This window comes from Peromyscus eremicus, chromosome 5, assembly GCF_949786415.1.
Source record: "Peromyscus eremicus chromosome 5, PerEre_H2_v1, whole genome shotgun sequence".
In the NCBI taxonomy this organism is placed as follows: domain Eukaryota; kingdom Metazoa; phylum Chordata; class Mammalia; order Rodentia; family Cricetidae; genus Peromyscus; species Peromyscus eremicus.
This window is the reverse complement of record NC_081420.1, coordinates 41,631,421-41,651,404: the sequence shown is the minus strand read 5'-3', so window position 1 is coordinate 41,651,404 and position 19,984 is coordinate 41,631,421. Positions and strand designations below refer to the sequence as shown.

The following is a 19,984-nucleotide window of genomic DNA, read 5'->3' as shown; positions in this document are numbered from 1 at the left end:
CCTGACATCTGGGTTTCCATAACCACTCTGTTCCAGCCTGGTTCCAGGCTCCAGATGGCTGCCCTGCAGGCTCCAGGCCCCTACACTCAGTAGACCAGACCCTGTGGTATTCCTGATATATACCTACTCACCACAAGGGGCTCTGACTTTGATCCCTCTACCTGGGATGTTTTCCTGCTCACAGACCCAGGCCCAGCAGGGTCTCCATCTTCCTGACTGTCAACAACCAGGGAAGCATCCCTGACCTGCAGACACAGACTCCCAGGCTTTCTCTCATTGTGACATTTATGGAGGATTAAAACTGCATCTTAGCTTTTCATCTTTTTCTTTATCAGAATAAATGCAGTGAAGGCAGGGCCCTTTTCTGCTTTGCTCCTTACTTGAAGATGTTCACCCATCTTCCTGGTAGCTCAGAGGTGCTCAATTAATATTGTTGGTTAAGGGAATAAAATACTATCCCTGCCACCAAACAGTTCATAGTCTAAAACAACCTTGGTCTGTTTTGCGCTATTATAACAACATGTCTGAGGATGAGTAACTCTCTAAAGAAAAGAGATTTATTTTGGCTCACAGTTCTGAGACTAAAAGGCCAAGGCCCCACATATGGTGATGGCCTTTTTGCTGTCAAGAGTCCTGAGGTGTACAGGACATAGCAATCGACGTGATGCACACACACACACACACACACACACACACACACACACACACACATCTGTACCCCCTCTGGTGTCTGTTTTGTCTGTTTGCCTGTCTCTTTTCTTCTTCCCATCCATTCTTCCCACCTTCTTTATAAAACTATCAGTATTCAGTCATGGACATTGCCCTGATGACCTGATGACCCGATCTGATTCAGATCATCTACCATAAGCCCCTTCCCTGAACACCAGTCTTAATCCCTCACAGGGAGATTAAATTTCAGCATAGCCTGGCTGGGTGAAGTGGTACACACTCAGACTGTCTCCAAACTATAATAAAAGAAACCGAAACATCCACTGCACAGCATCCTTGTCGACTCTCATGGGAGGCCAGCATCTGAAGAGGAATGGCAAATAAGGGGATAGGAGTCTGGCCTTTCACAGAAAGAGTTTCACCCAGAGCTTCTCATATATATAATGTGGTTCTGTATGTGTATAAAGTAAGCAGCCTCCTCAAGTATTATTGCTTTTGTTGACATATGACTTTGGACTTTATTTACTTTGGAGAGCTGGTGTGTTCTGTTTTTGCTCTATCTGTGTGAAAAATGGTTCCCTTAGGTTTAAGTGGTAAGATCATTTTGAGCTAGCTATAGGAGACAGGAGAATTTCTTATGAAAAGCAGAATTTTCAGAAGATGGACTGAGAGACCAAACTTTGACTCCAGGGAAGTATCTCTATATGAGGAATAGGAGACCTGGGATTCATAGACGCTCCCTTTATTTTTACTTTCTTTGTCACTAACATTCGTGTAATTCCTGAGCTCATGCCCCGTGGATGCTGTCAGCATGGAGAGGCCAGTTTTCCCTATTCTGTTAGTCACTTTTCTTGTCACTGTGACTTACCTACTACCTGGCTGAAAGAACTAAAGCAAAGATGGCTTTTTTCTTCTGGCTTTTGGCTGCACAGGTGTCAGGCTAGCATGGGGTGAGAGGGCATGGCAAAGTGGGTCACATCAGAGCAGGCAAGAAGAGAAAAAAGAATACAGGAAGCATCTAGGGGAAGATATAGGCCACATTTATACCCCCAGTAACCTACTTCATCCAGGTAGGCCACATCTCCATTTCACCACCTCTAAGAACACTGTCCTCTTGTGGCTCCATCAAGGAATCTACCCACCGGTTAGATCAGAGCCTTGTGATGTAGTATATAGTGAGTCTTTCTTTGTCCCACCAGCCAACTCCCAAATAATGACACTGAGACTTCTTATTGATTATGAAAGCTTGGCCTTTAGCCTAGGCTTGTTTTCAACTAGCTCTTATAACTTAAATTAGTCTACATTTTTATTAATCTATGTTCTACCACGTGGCTTTTACCTCTATCCCATTCTGTGTGTCCCACTTGTTTTGCATCTCTCTGGCATCTCTTTCACGCCTAAGTTTGAGTTTCTCTCTCTGCTTGGAAGCCCTGCCTGCCTATCTCTCTTGCCTAGCTATTGGCAGAGACACATTTCTACAGTATAAACAAATATTTGTAGCATGAATTTTTAGAGGGTCTTATTAATAAAAACAAACCCAGAGCCAGGTATTGGGGTGATGCTGGAAGATCAGAGAAGCAGAACAAGCCACAGCCTCACCTTGCCAATTCCTCAGCTGATCCTGTTTCCTCAGACTAGAAGCCTCTGAGTCCTCATCCAGAATGAATCTCAGCTGAACTGCTGCTCAAACACCTAAAAGCTTAGCCAGGTTCTGGTTCCTGGTCCTCATGCTTTATATGCCTTTCTGCTTCCTGCCATCACTTCCTGGGATTAAAGGCGTGTGTCACCATGCCTGGCTGTTTCCAGTGTGGCTTTGAAGTCACAGAGATCCAGATAGATCTCTGCCTCCAGAATGCTAGGATTAAAGGTGTGAGTGCTACCATTTTCTGGCTTCTATGTCTGTCTAGTGGCTGTTCTGTTCTCTGACCCCAGATATTATTAGGGTGCACAATATATTGGAGAACACAATATCACCACAAATATTTCACAACACTTCCCCCTTTTTGTCTAATTAAAAAGGAAAAAATTTAATTCTAACATAGTAAAACTATATAAAATAAGAACAATTATCAAGTAAGGATTATATTCACAATGTCCAATCCATTTGTATTTGGCAAATTTGGAGAAATTACTATTTATTCTTTCTTGGTGAATCCAACATTTTATACCTAAACTTTTTTTTATCATAACTTGTATTACCATCATAAAAATATTCTTTTAGACTTTAAAACATTTCCTTAGGTAAACAACTTAACCTTTTATGTTTCTCAACTTTATAAATTTTACATCTCTTGTGTATGTTTCTTTTCTAAAATTGGTAACAAGGAAAACTGTAAATCTATAAATATCTATTCTTCAACCCCATCAGAGACCCAAGAAGGATATAATATTACCTGAGTAAATAGGAAATGCAGAGCAAGCAACTTCCAAAACTATAGAAATGAGAGAAACAGTTGGCTGCCTGGACAGTCACCCAAGGTTCCTCTGCAATATTGGGGCATGTATCTTTGGTCTACAGGCCTAGAATATCTGACAGACTCTTCTGTGAAGCAGGAATTTTGAAGGACTGTCCTACTGTGTCTTGGTAAAATTCAACGGTCACCCTTTATTGTGTTCTGCTTGTCCAATTTAGATAGCATACTGTCAGCAGTCCAGGCAACAGCAGTTTTTTACCCAGTGGCTAACTTTGCCACAATAAAAGTAAACTCCATATGGAAGTTATTCAATGCCCTTCATCTTTCTTTGAAGTAGATTGGTGCTGCCAGGAGTAAACGTGTCTCACTGTCATGAAAAGCCTTATGTTATTAAAACATCTTAAATGCCATATTCTGTAGGTCTCTGGAGTGTTTGAAGACCACTCATCTATCTAAAATATATCTCTGTTTGACCTTGAAAACAAACCTAACATGGCCACAAATTTGATTGTTATAGATAGCTGACTATTAACCTGCATTTCTTATTATCCTAAATAGCTTTCTTTTTTTTTTTTTTTTGTTTTTTTTTTTCAAGACAGGGTTTCTCTGTGTAGCTTTGCACCTTTCCTGGATCTTGTTCTGTAGACCAGGCTGGCCTCAAACTCACAAAGATCCAACTGCCTCTGCCTCCCGAGTGCTGGGATTAAAGTCGTGCGCCACCACCACCTGGCCCTAAATAGCTTTCAAGGACTAGAACTTTACATTACATTTTAAAATGAGCTGCATAGGTACAATACCTTAAACAAGAGTAGAAACATATATGCAGTATGTTCTAACAAAAATAACCTTAAATTTGTATCAGTATACAAAAATACCTAAACAAGAGTAGAACCATATATACAATATGTTGTAACAAAAATAACCTTAAATTTGCATCAGTATACAAAAATCCATGCCAATGTAAAGTATTTGAGACTAGTGGTTGTTCAAAAGTAGACTCAGCAATCCACCCTTTGATCCCATCATTTCTATACTATTTCCCCCTTTTTTCCTTCAGAATGAGATCGCTGAATCTAATCTCCTTTGTTCAGCTTCTTTCCTGATGGTGACCAACTTGTAACTAACCTCCCTAAATGATGATAAACATCCATAATCCATTGAATGACCAAAAACCATCCACCCTACCTCTTGGGAACATGGATGTTGTGTTTTCTAGACTGCTTCCTGTTGTCTGGGGACAGTGGCATCTCTAGGGGACCCTGAGAAAGTTGAGATAATGATCAAGTCCTGGAAAAGCTAGCTGTATCATTTTTTGTCCAGTCTCTGTGTAATGGGAAAGTGTAGGGCTTATCTGAAGTCCTGGCTGGAGTAGTTCATGAGGCTGGATCATCTTAGCTAGCAGATTTGAAGTTGTTCTGGAGGCAGAATTTTGTGGAAACTGCAACAGAGGCATTCTGAGAAGCTGGATCTCTTTGGCTCCTTGTCTTCATTGGTGTCTGGACCTTTTGTTCTGAAAACACACAAACTTTTAAAGGTAACATATATATCTGCACACACACATACACACACACACACACATACACACACACATACACACTGCTTGTAATGTGGTGTATAGAATCTAGGTAAAGATGATTTTTTTTTTGTTTTGTGTTTGAGCAGGTAAAAGGCATCTGTTAACTTTAAAACTTTGTTTGAACTTTATAACCAAACCTCCATCCATGTCATATGAAAGGATGTCATGTAATAAGAAGTCATGAGGACTCTGTAACCAACAAGATTTATCATATCTTATCCAGTTTTAGAGCTGTTCCCATGCAGAGGGATCAGCATATATGTCATCTGTCTTATAATTTTGGGGGGCTTTTTCCCTCATGTCCATAGCCAAGATTCTCCCCCGATCAAATCTGATCTCTATTAAATTTGAAGGAATCCATAGCTTTTCATTTCCTGTGGAAATAAACGCATAACCTCTATCCCAATGCAATATATTTTCCAACTTCCATTTTGAAGCCAAGACATCTCTAAAGTATATAGGCTGGTTTAGTTCAGCAGTCCCTTCCACTGTCCAACGTCTCTCAGCAGCTGCCATTCTCTCCTCAGCATTCAGAAAATCCAAAGTCAAGAGAGCACCATACAGGATCCAGATGTCCGGTGTATTTTCCATCCTTATGTGGCTTATTTTTTTATTACTTTACTCTTTCTTTAAAGACTTTATTATTTTTAAACCATTTATTTTTTTCTATGACTGTTTATACCAATTTTTTCTGTATCCATTTAAAGGTTTTCTTGGTTTGGACCACTTTATTGCGCTCCTGAAGCCTTCTCTGACCATGTGAGCCAAGCCTTAAGCTCATCCCGTGGCTCTGCACATGACACTGGCTGGCTCAAGCCTGCAGGCAGCAGCTGGGAGCTGTGTCTCTCTATGCCACAGCCCCCCTGAGAGACTGTGGGACTAGGAAACCATGTTTGGCTCAGTGTTTGCATGTTTGAACCTTTTTTTTTTTTTTTTTTTTTTTGGTTTTTCGAGACAGGGTTTCTCTGTGTAGCTTTGCGCCTTTCCTGGAACTCACTTGGTAGCCCAGGCTGGCCTCGAACTCACAGAGATCTGCCTGGCTCTGCCTCCCGAGTGCTGGGATTAAAGGCGTGCGCCACCACCGCCTTGAACCTTTTTTAAAAAAAGCTTTTTAAAGTCATATGTGGAAATATGTGTCCATACATTGGATGCCAGTAATCATTTCTGGAGATGCCTTTGCAGACATGCCCAGAGTTGTGTGCCACTGAGCTCATATAGTTTGTGATTCAATCAAGTTGGCAAGAAAAATAAACCACTTATTTAGTTGGGGAACTCTCAGGGAAGTGGTCCACTTGTTGGTCCACTTCATATGTTCCCCAGGCATGGTTCAGTAAGACCATGCAAAAATAAGGAACTTTTAGCAGGAAATAAACCAAGGGAATGTTGAAGTTGAAGTTGCATAGGGTTACTATTCCTAAGGAAGAGAGATGGCCTGGGAGACAAGGGTGATGTGATGTCCTGTCACTTAAGTTGTAAATCTGTACTGATTCATCTTTAAAAAAACTCTTCACAGACACCTTTGTGCAATTGAAAACCAACAAGCAAAGCAAAACATATTCCTGAATGTCAGAGGGCTGTAGGAGGCTTAAGCAATATCACAGTCTTAGGTGTTATATTCTCTGTGTTCTATTTAGTCAAGGCCCCAGTAGTCATTGGTTGAGGATGGCCCATAGATCAGGGTGATCTTCTTATGTCTTTATTGTAGTAAGCCAAGAGTCTTGATGTGTTTGGTCACAGAATTCCTTCTCTGACCACTTTCCTCTTCTCTATGCAGATTGTGCTTGAGAACAGCAGCCGAGAGGATAAGCATGAGTGTCCCTTCGGCCGCAGCAGTATAGAACTGACCAAGATGCTCTGTGAGATCCTGAAAGTGGGCGAGCTGCGTAAGTACGACTGTATATGCACTGGGTGTAAAATCTGGCAGCACTCAGCTTCCCGGGTTGAGCCCCCACCTATGTGATGGATTTCCAGAGTGCTGACACCTTCACATGCCTTTACCATGGGTCCATTCTCTGGCTCAGGTTTCCTGTGTATGTGTTTCTACATGTCTGCTCTGTAGAGAGACGGTAAAGGCTATAGGAAGAGAGAACTCAGCTGGTATTGTGGTGGAGTTTCCAATATTGTAAAAATGAGTACATATCACAACTGCCTCACTGTTGGCTAGGTAAAAGATCTGTTGTGGATTTTTTCCTTGTATTCTAGTTTTTAGTTTTCTTGTAGACCATTTCCTTTACTTTTTTCCAAAACAATTTTTCTCTATAAAGAAAAAATTGAATACTTTAATGAAATTCTCTTGCTACCAGTGTTTCAGTTGTGGGGAATATTTACTCTAAAAAAGAAAGAATTATTGAAGAAAATGGGTATCTGAGAATGAAAAATTGGCCAGAGATGTGCTTTGGGCTCTTTTTCTTATTCACATTACTAAATGTATGAGAGGACATCCAGGAAAAGAAACAATAATGCCTTTGCCTGTTGGCCCACTGGTGTACTGCAGCTTTAACGTGAAGGCGGATATGACGTAATCCGCTTCCATTGTCCTTGCCAATGTCGAGTCTCCTTAAAGCAGCCAATTCTCACTTCTTCTACCATCCACTGAACTGGCACACACATGCAAATCCTTCCTCTTTGGCTTAATAACAGTAGTGCTAGAGAAGACTGTTTATATCAGGAAAATGTTGGGGGTGGTGTGCGGTTCTGTTGTGAAAAGCACAGATATGTGGCCACCTGCTTTGGGAGCTTAAAATAATGATGTAGAGTCATTAATGGGAAGGAGCCTGATGATTAAATTGAAAAGGAGCTATGCTTTATTTACATTTGAGAACAGGCTGTAGGTACTGTTGAGAAAATTTAGCAATTAATAAAGAAAAACACTAACAAGTTGAGCTGTTGGACTAAGCAGGAGACAGTCATCTTCCATTGGCTGCCCGTTGGGTAAAGAAGTCAACCTTGGCAATAGAACTGCTGAGGAAGGTCATTGCATATGAGGCCCCAGTATAAGAGAGTTACATTAGGACTGGGCCAGCCTGCCTAGGGGAGTCTGCTAATCTGAGCTCTTCACTGAGTCTTGGGATTTCAGCTCTCAGGGATCCCTGATCTAAGTGGTCTGCCTCTTCCCTAATGGAGATTGTTATCTTTGGTATCCTTACTGTTTGTTCAGCTTACATATGTAAGACCTAAATCAAACACCCCCCATGGAGTCTCTCCATCTGATAACAATGTAGTGTTTATCTCAGTTTTGTGGAGGGAACTGTTTGTTTAAAGTCACTTACTTACAGTGCCATCTGAATCTTTCCATTTCTAGAAACTGTAGAGACACCAGGCGTTCTGTGTTCAAGTTAGTGAACTGCATTGTATTTTCACCCACTCTTTCCCTCTTCCCTGTACCATATGTTGGCATCTTGCTCTCATCCTGAGGGGAACAGGAGGGGTGATGTTCCCTGTACTGCTTTCTGTTCATCTCCTTTGCCCTGATGTCATAGTCTGCCAGAAAAGTGGCATGGTGGCAGGGAATGAGATGTTGGCAATGCAAAGGAACTGTATTCTATCTGGTAATTACTCACCAGAGTCATGGTGCTCTTCTAGCCATTCCTGGTCCCCAGAATAGAACACCTATAACGGTAGCATTTGGGGTGAAGATCTAAGTATTATCTTCACTTTGGATCTGAAAATGCAGAAATGTCAGTGTGAGGAGGCTGTTAGAGGCATAATACTCAACCTGAAAGGGCTGGCTTGGGAGGCAGGATCAGATTCTGGAGTGGGTTGTGGATAGGGCAAATGTGGACCTGACCTGAGCTGGCCTTCCAGTCAGTGTGGCTATGCTGGTAAAGGAAAGGAACCCAAGTGGCAGGAGTCTGAGGCGGCAGCCATCTAGCAAGTTTATGCTCTGTGTTTGTGGCTGAGGTTGAGTTGGAAGATGTCACAGGTTCTAGACTCCGGCAGTGTAGATTTGATCTTGCCGTTGCATTCAAGATAATGATGGAACCCCACTCCTGCAGACAAAGATAACAGGGTAAAGATAAAGGCAAATAGCCCATGGCCCCGGCACAGTGGTGCAACTGCTCTTCTTCTATCTCCCAGCTTCTGATGAAGAAAAGTCCTTGGCAGTCTGTACAGATCACTCTGCAGGTGCTCAAGCTGCCTCTGCATGGAGGAGGGAGTTGAGTGGCAGAGTGGCAGTACTCTCCCTTCACCTGAGATAACGATACTTGTATCCATTTGCTCAGTAAAATTCTACTGAACATTTATAATGTGTTGCATACTGAAACTATAGGTGAAGCAGATAGGGTTTCTCTTCCCAGGAACTTCCAGAATTTTCTTAAACTTCAGAAAGTAAAAAGATGAGCTAGGGCTGATAACTTATCCTGTGGTTTTAAATTTATTATGTGTTTAAAATAATTCCTATTTGTGATACAGAACATTTTTTCCGATATTTTGATAGTTTCAAGTTTAACTTTCCAATTTGACCTCCTGCTAGCCATCATCTGCAAGGCCGTTCTGGGCATCTTTCAAGGCTTATAGTGTTTTCACTTCTCTGAAGGGAAACATGCCCAACTGAGTTGTTTTCTGCTCATAAAATATGAAAGGACAGCTGCACTCTGATTGAATGCTAGACATCAAATGATAAAACACCCCATGGTAAGAGGGAAATTGCTTTTTTAAATGGATTGCCTTTTGCCCAGTGCCATATTAAATAAGTTACTAATATGAAAAACAAATTTGAATGCACCCTTATGTTGAAGGAGATACCTATTTTTCTTCTAAGGCAAATTAGTTTCACATGCAAATTCATCTTCTTTTGGTTTATTTGCTTTTTGTCCCCCCTTCTCACTCCCAAGTTCACAGTTCTGAGACCTTCTCAGATTTATGTGAATAATTGACCTTGAAAACCATGGTTGGTTTAACTATGTTAACTAGTTCTGAGACCAAAAGAAGCTCCCATTAAAAATCTAATGGGTGAGGGCAAAAAGATGTTTAAAGATAGATAAATTTAATTTTCTAGAAATTATTTATCCTTATTTTTAATTTTAGGTCTCTTGAAGACATCTAGTTTCGAAGTGCCAATTATAATTTTGTATCTAAAGCAAACATACTAAATTACAGATACCAAATATATGTGAACATTTTCTTTTTAGGTTGCTTAAGTATACACACACACTGTTCTGCTTCCTAGTTATTGGGATGTCAAGAGGCAAATATTATCTCTAATAGTATGGCTTAAAATAACAACTATTTCTGTTCTCAGAACACTTTATCAAGGTTATTTAACTGAAGTCTGTAACACTCAAGATCAATAATATCTATGTTTATTAATGAAGTAGGTCCTGCTCTGATGACATAGTGTATGGAGTCACTCACTAAACTGGCACTCAGCATGCCCAAAGAACTGCAGAATGAGGCAGGAAAAGAGAATGGTGGCATTTGGAGGTCTGAGGAACCTACTTGAAACACAGCTTAGCCACTTGTTGGGTGTGTTAGCATGCTCCTCCACTATTTTGAGTTTCTGATCCCTCATCTATAAAATAATACCTGTTATGCAGTTTTTGGAGCTTAAATAACTAATGAACATTGCATTAGTTGAAAACCACTAGGATTCTTTTTGTTTCCTTGCTTTCCATAAGGAAACTGAAGGTTATGGGAGTGAGGGACATTGTTTCTACTTTAGTGGGAGCTGGTACAATGACTTTGTTTCTTCACTCTACATGTGGCTTGAATTTACTATAGTCGGCCCTCCATGTACATAGAGTATGGCTCCATAGAACCATCCAACTGTGGATTTAAACTATTTGGAAAGTAAATTTCATCCATACTTAATATGCACAAACATTTACCTTCTCGTTGTCGTCTAGTACAACAATGACTATTTATGCACCATTTACAGTGTGTTAATTATTGTAAGCCATCTAGAAATCATTCCAGGTGTATGGGCAGCTATACATAGGTCGTATCCAAACACTACATCATTTTATGTAAGGTACTCAAACATCCTTGGATTTGTGTTTCTAAGGGGTTGAGGATGCTCTCCCCCCACGGACAGCAAGGAACATTCTTTTTAACATGCCTTCTTCATGAGGCTCTTTTGAGAGGAAGACATGTTTTCCTCAGTTTCAGGTTTAAAAACCACAAAGAATCCTTACAAAGCTGGATATGATCACATGTAACCAAAGTCAGGATGTATAATTGGCAATCCCAGTGAAAAGAATAAAACTGATGGGGAAGGAGGAGTAAGCTTTCAACATAGGAAATATGTGTTTATTTACTTGGAGTTTGTGCAGGAGGCAGGAAGGGGGTGGTGCCCTCTTCTTATCGGAGGAAGAATGTAGACAATCCATATGATTGCTGCAGAACTGAGTCCTTGGGAAGATGTTATCTCTCAAGTAGAGAGAAACAAAGAGATAGCTGTGCTGTTTTTTGTTGTTAAAACATTTGTCCCCAAATAAATGAATGAATGAAAACTTAATTTCTGCTACAAATAGAGGAATCACTTACCTGTTGAACTTGTAAACACCTTCTCTACATGCTAGAATCTTAATAGTCACTGTGGCATGAATTTGTTTTGTTTTTTGAAACAGAGTTTCTCTGTGTAGCTTTGGAGCATTTTCCTAGAACTCACTCTGTAGCCCAGGCTGGCCTTGAACTCAAAGAGATCCACCTGTCTCACTTCTAGGATTAAAGGTGTACGCCACCACAACCACCACTGGGCAAGCCCCACCACTGCCCTGCAATGTGGCTTGAATTTAAAACATTTTCTGTATCTTCATGATGCTCAACAGGCTAACTGGAATGTCCTTCACATGAATTAATGATAGTAAAAATTCTTTTCCCTCTGTAGTATTTTGTTGACATCAGACTAACATCTCTAGGAGGCAGTGTTTTCTCCTTTCTGTTTTTCGGAGTGGGCAGGGGTGGGGAATGAGTGTGTGGGAGACCAGCTCCCACATTTTTATGACAGGGAACTCTTGAGGAGAGAGGGATAAGAGGTGAGAAGTAGAAGGATAGAGGGGGAGAGAAACAGATAGAAACACACGATAGCCTCAGGAGGGCCTGGATCCTTATCCACTGGTGTGCTAGAGAGGCATATAAGCTTGCGAATGTAGGGATCATAAGAACTAAGAATGGTAGAACTCCAAGAATATAAACAAATACGTCTGGCTAGGGGTATGGTCCATGTGGCTGTTGAAAATCCCAGCAAGGAAAAACTATGGGTTGAAATTCTGAGGGTTCAGAGAAAACACTGCCTCTTAGAGATGTTAGTCTAATGTCAACAAAATGCTACAGAGGGAAAAGAAATTTTGCTATCATTAATTCATGTAAAGGATACTCCAGTCAGCCTGTGGGCATCTTGAGGGTACAGAATATGTATCTATATAGTTCTATATAGTTAAGAGGAGGGTTTAGGGGAACAAGCAAGTGGAGGAGATGCCAGCTGCAGATGCAGATATGAAATCATAAGTATTTGTCATCCGGAGGGGTTTGGATCTGACCATAAAGGCCATGGGAACCAATAGAAGGACTTTGATACACAAAATGGTATCGTAGTCATGGACATTACCTTCTAGGATTTGATTGTTTACTGAGTGTGAGAAGAACTTTTAAGAATGCTAATATATAGATCCAGGAACAGTGCCAAGATGACATCCAACAAGCCTCACCCTGATAATGCAGCAGTGAGGATGAGTTCAGCTACAGTCAATAGAAATTCTAGCCGATTGAATGAGAGCAGAGTCGTTGAGGTCCCAGGGCTGATTAACCCATCAGCCATACCCTCAAGAATCCCACTCCTTTCCACTTGTGTTCTGCTGGTAGCAGAATGGTGGCGCCTGTCACATGGTGGCTGGCTGTTTTCCTGAGGGTCACGTCTCTGTGTGTGAACATGTTTCTAGAAGCCATGCTACAAACTACTTTGTATGTATCAATGGCTCACATCTTGGCCTCTGCCTGCCCAACCTAGATGTTGGAACAGGGAATGGGGCTGGCCCAGGTCAGCCCAGCCATTGCTGCTAATTAGACAGGAAGTACATCAAGCCTCCCCTTTGCATGTCACTACCAGATGCTCGCCATAGCTAAGAGCATCAGAGTTCTGTTCTGATGGAGATATAATGACTTGGAACCCTTTCTGTCCTTATATTTGAAAAGGCTTTTCTGCATTTTTCTTACTGATGCAGAAAACTACAACAAATTATGGTCAAATTACTGCCCTGTTTCGTCTTTACTGAGAATTGGGCAAATGCACTAAGGATTTTTTTTGTGTGTGGCAATATTAAAGGTTGCAGAAAAATGAAGTTCACTATAATACATTTCTTTTTCATTACCAAGATACAAGGACTGGGGCTTCACTACATTATGCTCATGTTAGCAAATGGTTATTCCTGTTTCTTCAAAATGCTTCTGTATGTCAGTCCAAGGTGTGTTTTGAAGGACAGACTGGACACATTTGTGATGAAAGGCTCCCTTAGTCCCTCAGTTTTGCTACCTTTACTTCTTCAACCACTTACAGTTAGATTAAATAATGACTTCTGTTTAGAAAAATTAGCAAGGAAGAAACTGAAATCACACCATGAAAATAATGATCACTTCCAGACTTTGTCTTTCGGGGCAGTATTTATTATAATGCACCAGTGGTGCTGAGTGGAGCACCTTGCTCCATTCATCACCTAGACACTTCTGCTTTAGCAAGTAAAAATAACACACTGAGCACGTGGAAGGACTCTTCGGCATGCAGCAGCAATTAGAGCAGACACTTAACTCTGGGACATTGGTGTTTGCAAATGATGAGAGCTACAATCCATCACTCTCATTCTTAGACACAATGTTCCAGTTGGAGAAAGGACCAGAAAATTAGATTTTAGCAATTAAATCTATTAAGGACTCTGCCCCCTTCTAATACTAGCTTGTGCTCTTAACCCTTAAAACACCGAAGACTCTCAGATCTTGATTCTGCCTGGAATTTTTATATTGTATTTGACTTTCTGGTGCAATTTCAACATTCAAAGTGAAAAGGAAATACAAAATAAATATTTAAATTCAAATTTGGTTAGAGAAAATCACATGTAGTTTGGTCCATGGGAAAAAATATCAAAGTGATTGAGATGATTTTTACAATAATTATACAAGTCCTGGCAGGATTTATAATGGTATCATTACAAGAACTTGATTCTAGAATCTGGCATTCAGAGTTCAAATCCCTGAGTAAGCATGGATGATGTGTATATATTTCTGTCATGGTAGTTTACCTTGTCCCACTCTTTACCCGACCCCTGCCCCATCTGAGACATGAGATCATCATCATTCCTCCTATAGACACAATCATTTGAGCAAGGGACTGTAACAGGAAGATCTTTGTTGATTGTGAAGTACTCATGTGCAGGGGATCTGCATCTGGCTGTACACAGACTAGGAGATGCTGAGATGTATGTGAGGGCAGAGCTAGCTCTTCTGCACGGTCTAGGTTTCATAAACTTTCACCTCTGTGCTTTGTTCATGTTTGTGAAGCAATTATCATAGAGGTTTCTGAAGTTACAATAAAATGTTTATCCTCCAAAGACTTGATTGTGAAGAGAAATTAAACCTGACATTTTAAGAGGACGTTACATCCAGCACATCTCCATTATAAATAGAGGAAAGTACGTTATTTGTACTAGGCTTTTTATTTTACTCTAGGGTTTTTATTAGCACTTACATTTTGTGCAATTGAGAAATGATATGTGAACTGGAAACATCAGGATCTGTTCCTGTTGCACATTTGAGTGGGTTTCAGATTGTGACGTGAACCTGCAGGTTTGCCCAGGCTTGTAGGGAAGAGAGATACAGGCCTGGTGAAGAAGCCTGGCCTCCCGCTGTCTCCTCCTTCTGCGCCATAGAAACCCTTCTCAAGATGCATCCCCAGCTTCAGGTGTGCTTGGCTCTCCTGGTCCTCTCCTCTGTCTGCCTCAAAACGCTGGGAGCAGTTGTCAGTCTCTTTGTTCCACTCTGACTTCCTGATAACACTTGGGTTTTGTTGTTGTTGTTGTTGTTTGTTTGTTTGTTTGTTTGTTTGTTTTTCTTTGTGGTCAACTTCTTTGAAAGTTGAAATTTCAGAAATTTAAGATTTTTTTTAAAACTAACATACATCAATAAATAAAAATAAACTGAAAATGCTCGTGATTTGTCTTTGCAAAGTACATGTTATAGAAGCCATTGTATTTACCTCTAGTGGACACTGGATTTGACTCTGAATTTCATTTGTAAGGCTGTGTGTGTGTGTGTGTGTGTATCTAGTTGTATAAAACAGAACAGTGCATCATCTCACAGGAATAAGCTCCGTAGAAATCCAAACAGTAATTTTATTTTAACATTAAATCAATATTTTTTGACATTTAATACCAGGTATGAAGTCTCTCTCTCTCTCTCTCTCTCTCTCTCTCTCTCTCTCTCTCTCTCTCTCTCTCTCTTTCTCTCTCTCTCTCTTTCTGTGTGTGTGTGTGTGTGTGTGTGTGTGTGTGTGTGTGTGTAAGCCCAAGGACAACCCCATGTATTATTCTTCAGGGGACCATTTTCCTTTTTTATTTTCTAAGGTTTATTTATTTTTATTTTATGTATATGCATATTTGCTTCCATATATGTATACATACCATGTGTGTGCTTGTGGTGGCCAGAAAAGAGGGTCAAGTCCCCAGGAATTAGAGTCATGGACAGTTTTGACCTACTATGTGGGTACTGGGACTCTAACCTGAGTCTCTACAAGTATTCTTACATGCTGAGCCATCTCTCTAGCCCCGTTTGCTTTTTTAAACCAGGTCTCTCACCAGCCTGCCATGCACCAAGTAATCCAGGCTGGCTGACCAGTGAGTGCCAGGGCTCTGTCCATCGCTGCCTCCCCAGCTCTGGGATTACAGGCTTGCTCCTTCACTCCTGGCTTTTTTGTTACGTGGGTTCTGAGCGTGCAAGTCAGGTGCTCCTGTTCGCAAGGCAGGCACTTGACCAACTGAGCCACCTCTGTAGCTCAGGGTTATCTTCTTATCATAAAAAAGCTGCTATACACCAAGAAATTAGCATTATATTTGAAACTGTACACCAAAGTAGGATGCAATAAGATGCTGACATTCACATGCATTATTTTACCTTGGCCAGGAGAACACAACAGAGGTAGAGTTCATCGATAGGAACAGTGTTTTAAATTATGCATAACAAGGCTTTCTGTCTAGAATTCCCTGCAGAACCCAAGGAAAAAGCTGTTAGAACTGACCTACATTGGAGAGTAGATGCTGGAGAAACTAACTTACTAGCTTTTCTGTATGTCATTGGTGCTTCGGTCCTTATACAGTAGAAGGAAGGATTCTAGTAGAGGTGGCAATGACAATAATCCCAATGGAAAGGGCCTTAGAAGGGTAAAGGAAGCTATAAGGCTCTACTAAAAAATAAACAAGCAGACTCTTTATTCCTCACAGGAAAACATTAATATGTGAAAAGTGTGTAAGTTGTCTCAAATCAGTGTGCTGGCTCCTATCTGATCCTGCAGTAAGTAGCAAGGGGAATTAGTGTACAAATGTCACAGAATGATTGAAGGGTTCATTAGAAAGAAAAAGACCAAAATCGGTAATGAAAGCTTGATAAAGAACACCAATAAAGAAAGATCAATAAAAAATTAACGCATTAAGCCCCCCGTCCCCCCCCCCCAAGCCCGTGGAGCTCCAGTCTAAGCTTTTACAGCAGGACACCTGAGACCAGGTAATTTACAAAGAACAGATGCATTTCTTCTTTCAGTTTTAGCATTTGTGAAGTTCAAAATCAAGGGACCACATCCAGCACGGGCTTCCCAGAGACTCCCTAGACTAAAAAGTGGAAGAGGCAGGAGAGCTGTATGAGACAAGTGGGATGTGTGAAGAGGTGGAGCTCAGCCTTTCCCAGGAGCCAACTAAGATAACCACCGACTCCCTGATAATGGTATGAGTCAGAAATCACCTCTAAAAAGGCTCACCCCTGGAAAGGATTGCAACAAATGAGCTTTGCAGACCCAGCCAAACAATAGACTTTCACCCAGACTCACAAAATATGATTTTAGTTGTTTGCCACAATTAGCATTTGTGTTCTGTCCTTTTTGCTCTCTCTCTCTCTCTCTCTCTCTCTCTCTCTCTCTCTCTCTCTCTCTCTCTCTCTCTCACACACACACACACACACACACACACACACACACACCACACATACCTGGTGATTAGATTATGAAAAATAGGTTTCTTATGGCTAGCACACACACACAAAAAGGTTTCAAAATAGGTGAAGAAAAAGTAAAATAAATAAATAAACCACTCAAAGCCTGGGAACACAAACACATGACCCTGGGTTTAGTACATAGACCCTCCACAAAAGGTAACAAACTGACAAACACCTTCAAATTGAGCTTGGTTCTGGCCTGTTCTCTGTGAGGGATGAACCAGCCTGTAGCCTCCAGGCGTAGAAATCTGCCCTGGGTGGGGTAGATTAGAAGTTACTTTTTAAAAGCTTGCTATCTATCTATGCGATGTTGTCTGTAAAGTAGAGAAATCCCTGAGGTCAACACTAAGCACAGGTTATCTGTGTTTACATTTACAAATGAGAAACCAGAGACACAGAAAGGTGAGGCAGACAAGGTCAAGTAGATGGGGACAGACAGACCTTAGTTGCAGTCAGCTCTTGTGTCTCTTGCTGTGAACTGTATGCAGTGCTATCGGCCAATTTCCTATTCTTTATTGTCCTGTGCTCCTTATAGACTGTAAACTCCTTGAGGACTCGACTCCCAGTGAATCCATTTCCCACTCTCACCCCTGGTGGTTCATACACACAGTTTGCACTCAGTAAGCAGTTGTTGCTGTTTGCTTTATGATCGATTACAAAATCACATCACTATTTTTTTTTTCCTGAACTTGGTGTCTTACCATAGACTCTCTCAAACACTTTTTTCTTCCAAGCTATCTGGCAGGGAGGTACATAGAGCGTCTCTTCATCCCTGTCTTCCCCAGAGTAATCTGGTGAGCAGCCATTGGTTCATATGTGAATTAGAAAGTATCACTGTGGTCCCCAAAGAGGAAACATGATCTATTATTAATCTTGTATTTCAGAATATACAGCAGTGTGACTTCCCAATCTATTATGTCCCCAACTCTCTCTAGACAGCCCTGAGCTTGCCTCCCCCCTCTTCCTTCTCCCCCTTTAGAGGAAACATCTCAGATTTTAGCATCAAGATTTCTCTGCCTTTCTCTCTGATTACAGGCAGAGCTCCAGGAAAGTTTTGGAGGGACCAGTGAAAAACAAAATTTCTCCACAGATGCCCTCACCTCCAGCAAGCTGCATCAACAGCAGTCTAGAAGCAGAGTTTTGTGCAGGGGCAGCTGCAAGCTGGGTCATCTGATCTAGTCACTTGTAGGTCAGCACAGCCACAGGTTTGTCTCTCTGAGTGGCCTTGCTCCTGCTTCCCAGAGAGGATATCTGACCTGTGTGGAGGAATAGAACAGTGCAGAAGAAAGTTCAGCAAGCGCTCGAGCCTACTGTGGCTTCCCTTAATTTGGATTTCCAAGAGTTTGGGCCACAAGAACAGATTGCAGCTGTGGCCTGAGCATCTTTAGAAGTGTGAATCATATTTTTCCTTCTGAAGAAGCTATTTTGAGCTTTATAATTGCATATTCCCATGTTGTTTTTTTTTTTTTTTTTTTTCATAGAGTGAGTAAGAAGAATGACTTGCATCTTTTTAAAATGGAAGTCTGGTTTCTTTGCTCTTCTGTCTTATGTAACCTAGTCTATTGATTCCTGACCTTGACTGTGTGTCAGATGCACTTGGGGAACTTCTGGGTAACTCAAAGTTCAGCGTAGAAATCCAGAGGCCGGTGTGTGGCTGGCATGTTAAACACTCTCCTCCAGTGATCCCTAGGTACAGGGCTGGGGCCTGTTGAGTTTATACCTACTTTCCTGTGCTGATTTAGATTGTGCTTAAATGTGCATTTCCATAGGGCACACAGCTCTTGAAAGACACTTGGAAAACCTGGATTCTATTTATAGCACACGCCTGACCAGCTCTAGATAGGTCTCAGTGTGATCCTCTTGATCCTGTGTCATCAAGCACTACAAATGCCCAGGTGGCTTCCAGCTTCAAAGCAGCTGTGAAATGGAGACTTATTTTTAATTTAACTAATATGGTGATCCTAACTACTAAATTAGTAATACTAGGAATTTTCCACCATCTGTTCTTTTATGGTGAGTGTATTGGCTACCTTTATATTGTGAGACAAATTTCTGAGAGAACAACTTGAAGGAGGTTCCAGGGATTCAGTCCCTGGCTGCAAAGCCCTGTGTCCTGCTACAAAGTGTTACTGTGGTTGGAACGTTTGGCACAGGAAGGTTTTTACCTCTGGACAGGAAACAGAAAAGAAAGAAAGGGCAGGATACGCCCTTGTAAGGTACTAGGGACCTGCTGTCTCCAACCAGAACCCCCTTGCTATGTAGAATGTCTTGAGATAGAAACATGATCTGGAGACTGAGTGTTCAACACACAAGCCTGTGGGATGTCTTATATTTCAGCCGTAATGAAGTGGAGTTTTGACTTATATGTTGGTTGGTTGGTTGGTTGGTTGGTTGGTTGGTTGGTTGCAGTGTTGAAGGTTGGAGCCAGGACAACATGCATGCTGGGCAAGTGCCCTGCCCATGTGCCACATCCCCACCAGTACCACCATATGTTCTAAAGACTGTTTCTTGCCTATATCGGCTACCCAGCTCTTTAAAAGAGAATAAATGAAGGACTTTGATAAGAAGGGATATGGGTTAGATTAAGAGACTTGGCAGTATGGGTCAAAGGATTTCTTCCTAGTAGGTTTTATTCCCTCACTATTTGGACAGAGAATTAAGCAAATTGTGACTTTCTCACTCTGAAAATTTTTCTAGTTTGAAATATAAATTCAATATCACTTTTATGAAATATTTGTACCAGAAGTATTTAGGATTTAGTATATTTTCAGATCTTGAAATACTTACATATCTATAAGTAGATAATGAAATATCTTAGAGATAGGACCTAGATGGAAATACGAAATTCATTCATGTTATGCTCCACACATGGTCTGAATTTAATTTCATCTAATACTGTTAATAATTTATTCATAAAAGTTTCACAGTGTAGACTTTTCCACTGCCACATGATATGGTTGATCAATAAGTTTTGCAAGCTGGACATGGTGTTACACATTTCTGTTTTAATTTTACTGCCAGCAAGACTCATTTGAGAATAATTAAGCTTTAATTTCACAATTCCTTCCCCTGTACTCCCACTTCGTGTGTGTGTGTGTGTGTGTGTGTGTGTGTGTGTGTGTGTGTGTGTGTGAGAGAG

At 41.0% G+C, this 19,984-nt stretch overlaps 1 protein-coding gene across 2 annotated transcripts in view; it reads left to right on the top strand.

Annotated features, from left to right (window-relative positions):
• The window catches only part of Elmo1 (engulfment and cell motility 1), a 532,595-nt gene that overhangs the window by 286,545 nt on the left and 226,066 nt on the right, over positions 1–19,984 (top strand). For both annotated transcript variants that reach the window (XM_059263360.1, XM_059263361.1), the window contains exon 15: positions 6,434–6,542. In XM_059263360.1, coding sequence (XP_059119343.1) covers positions 6,434–6,542 — 109 coding nt within the window. The remainder of the gene's footprint in view (positions 1–6,433; positions 6,543–19,984) is intronic.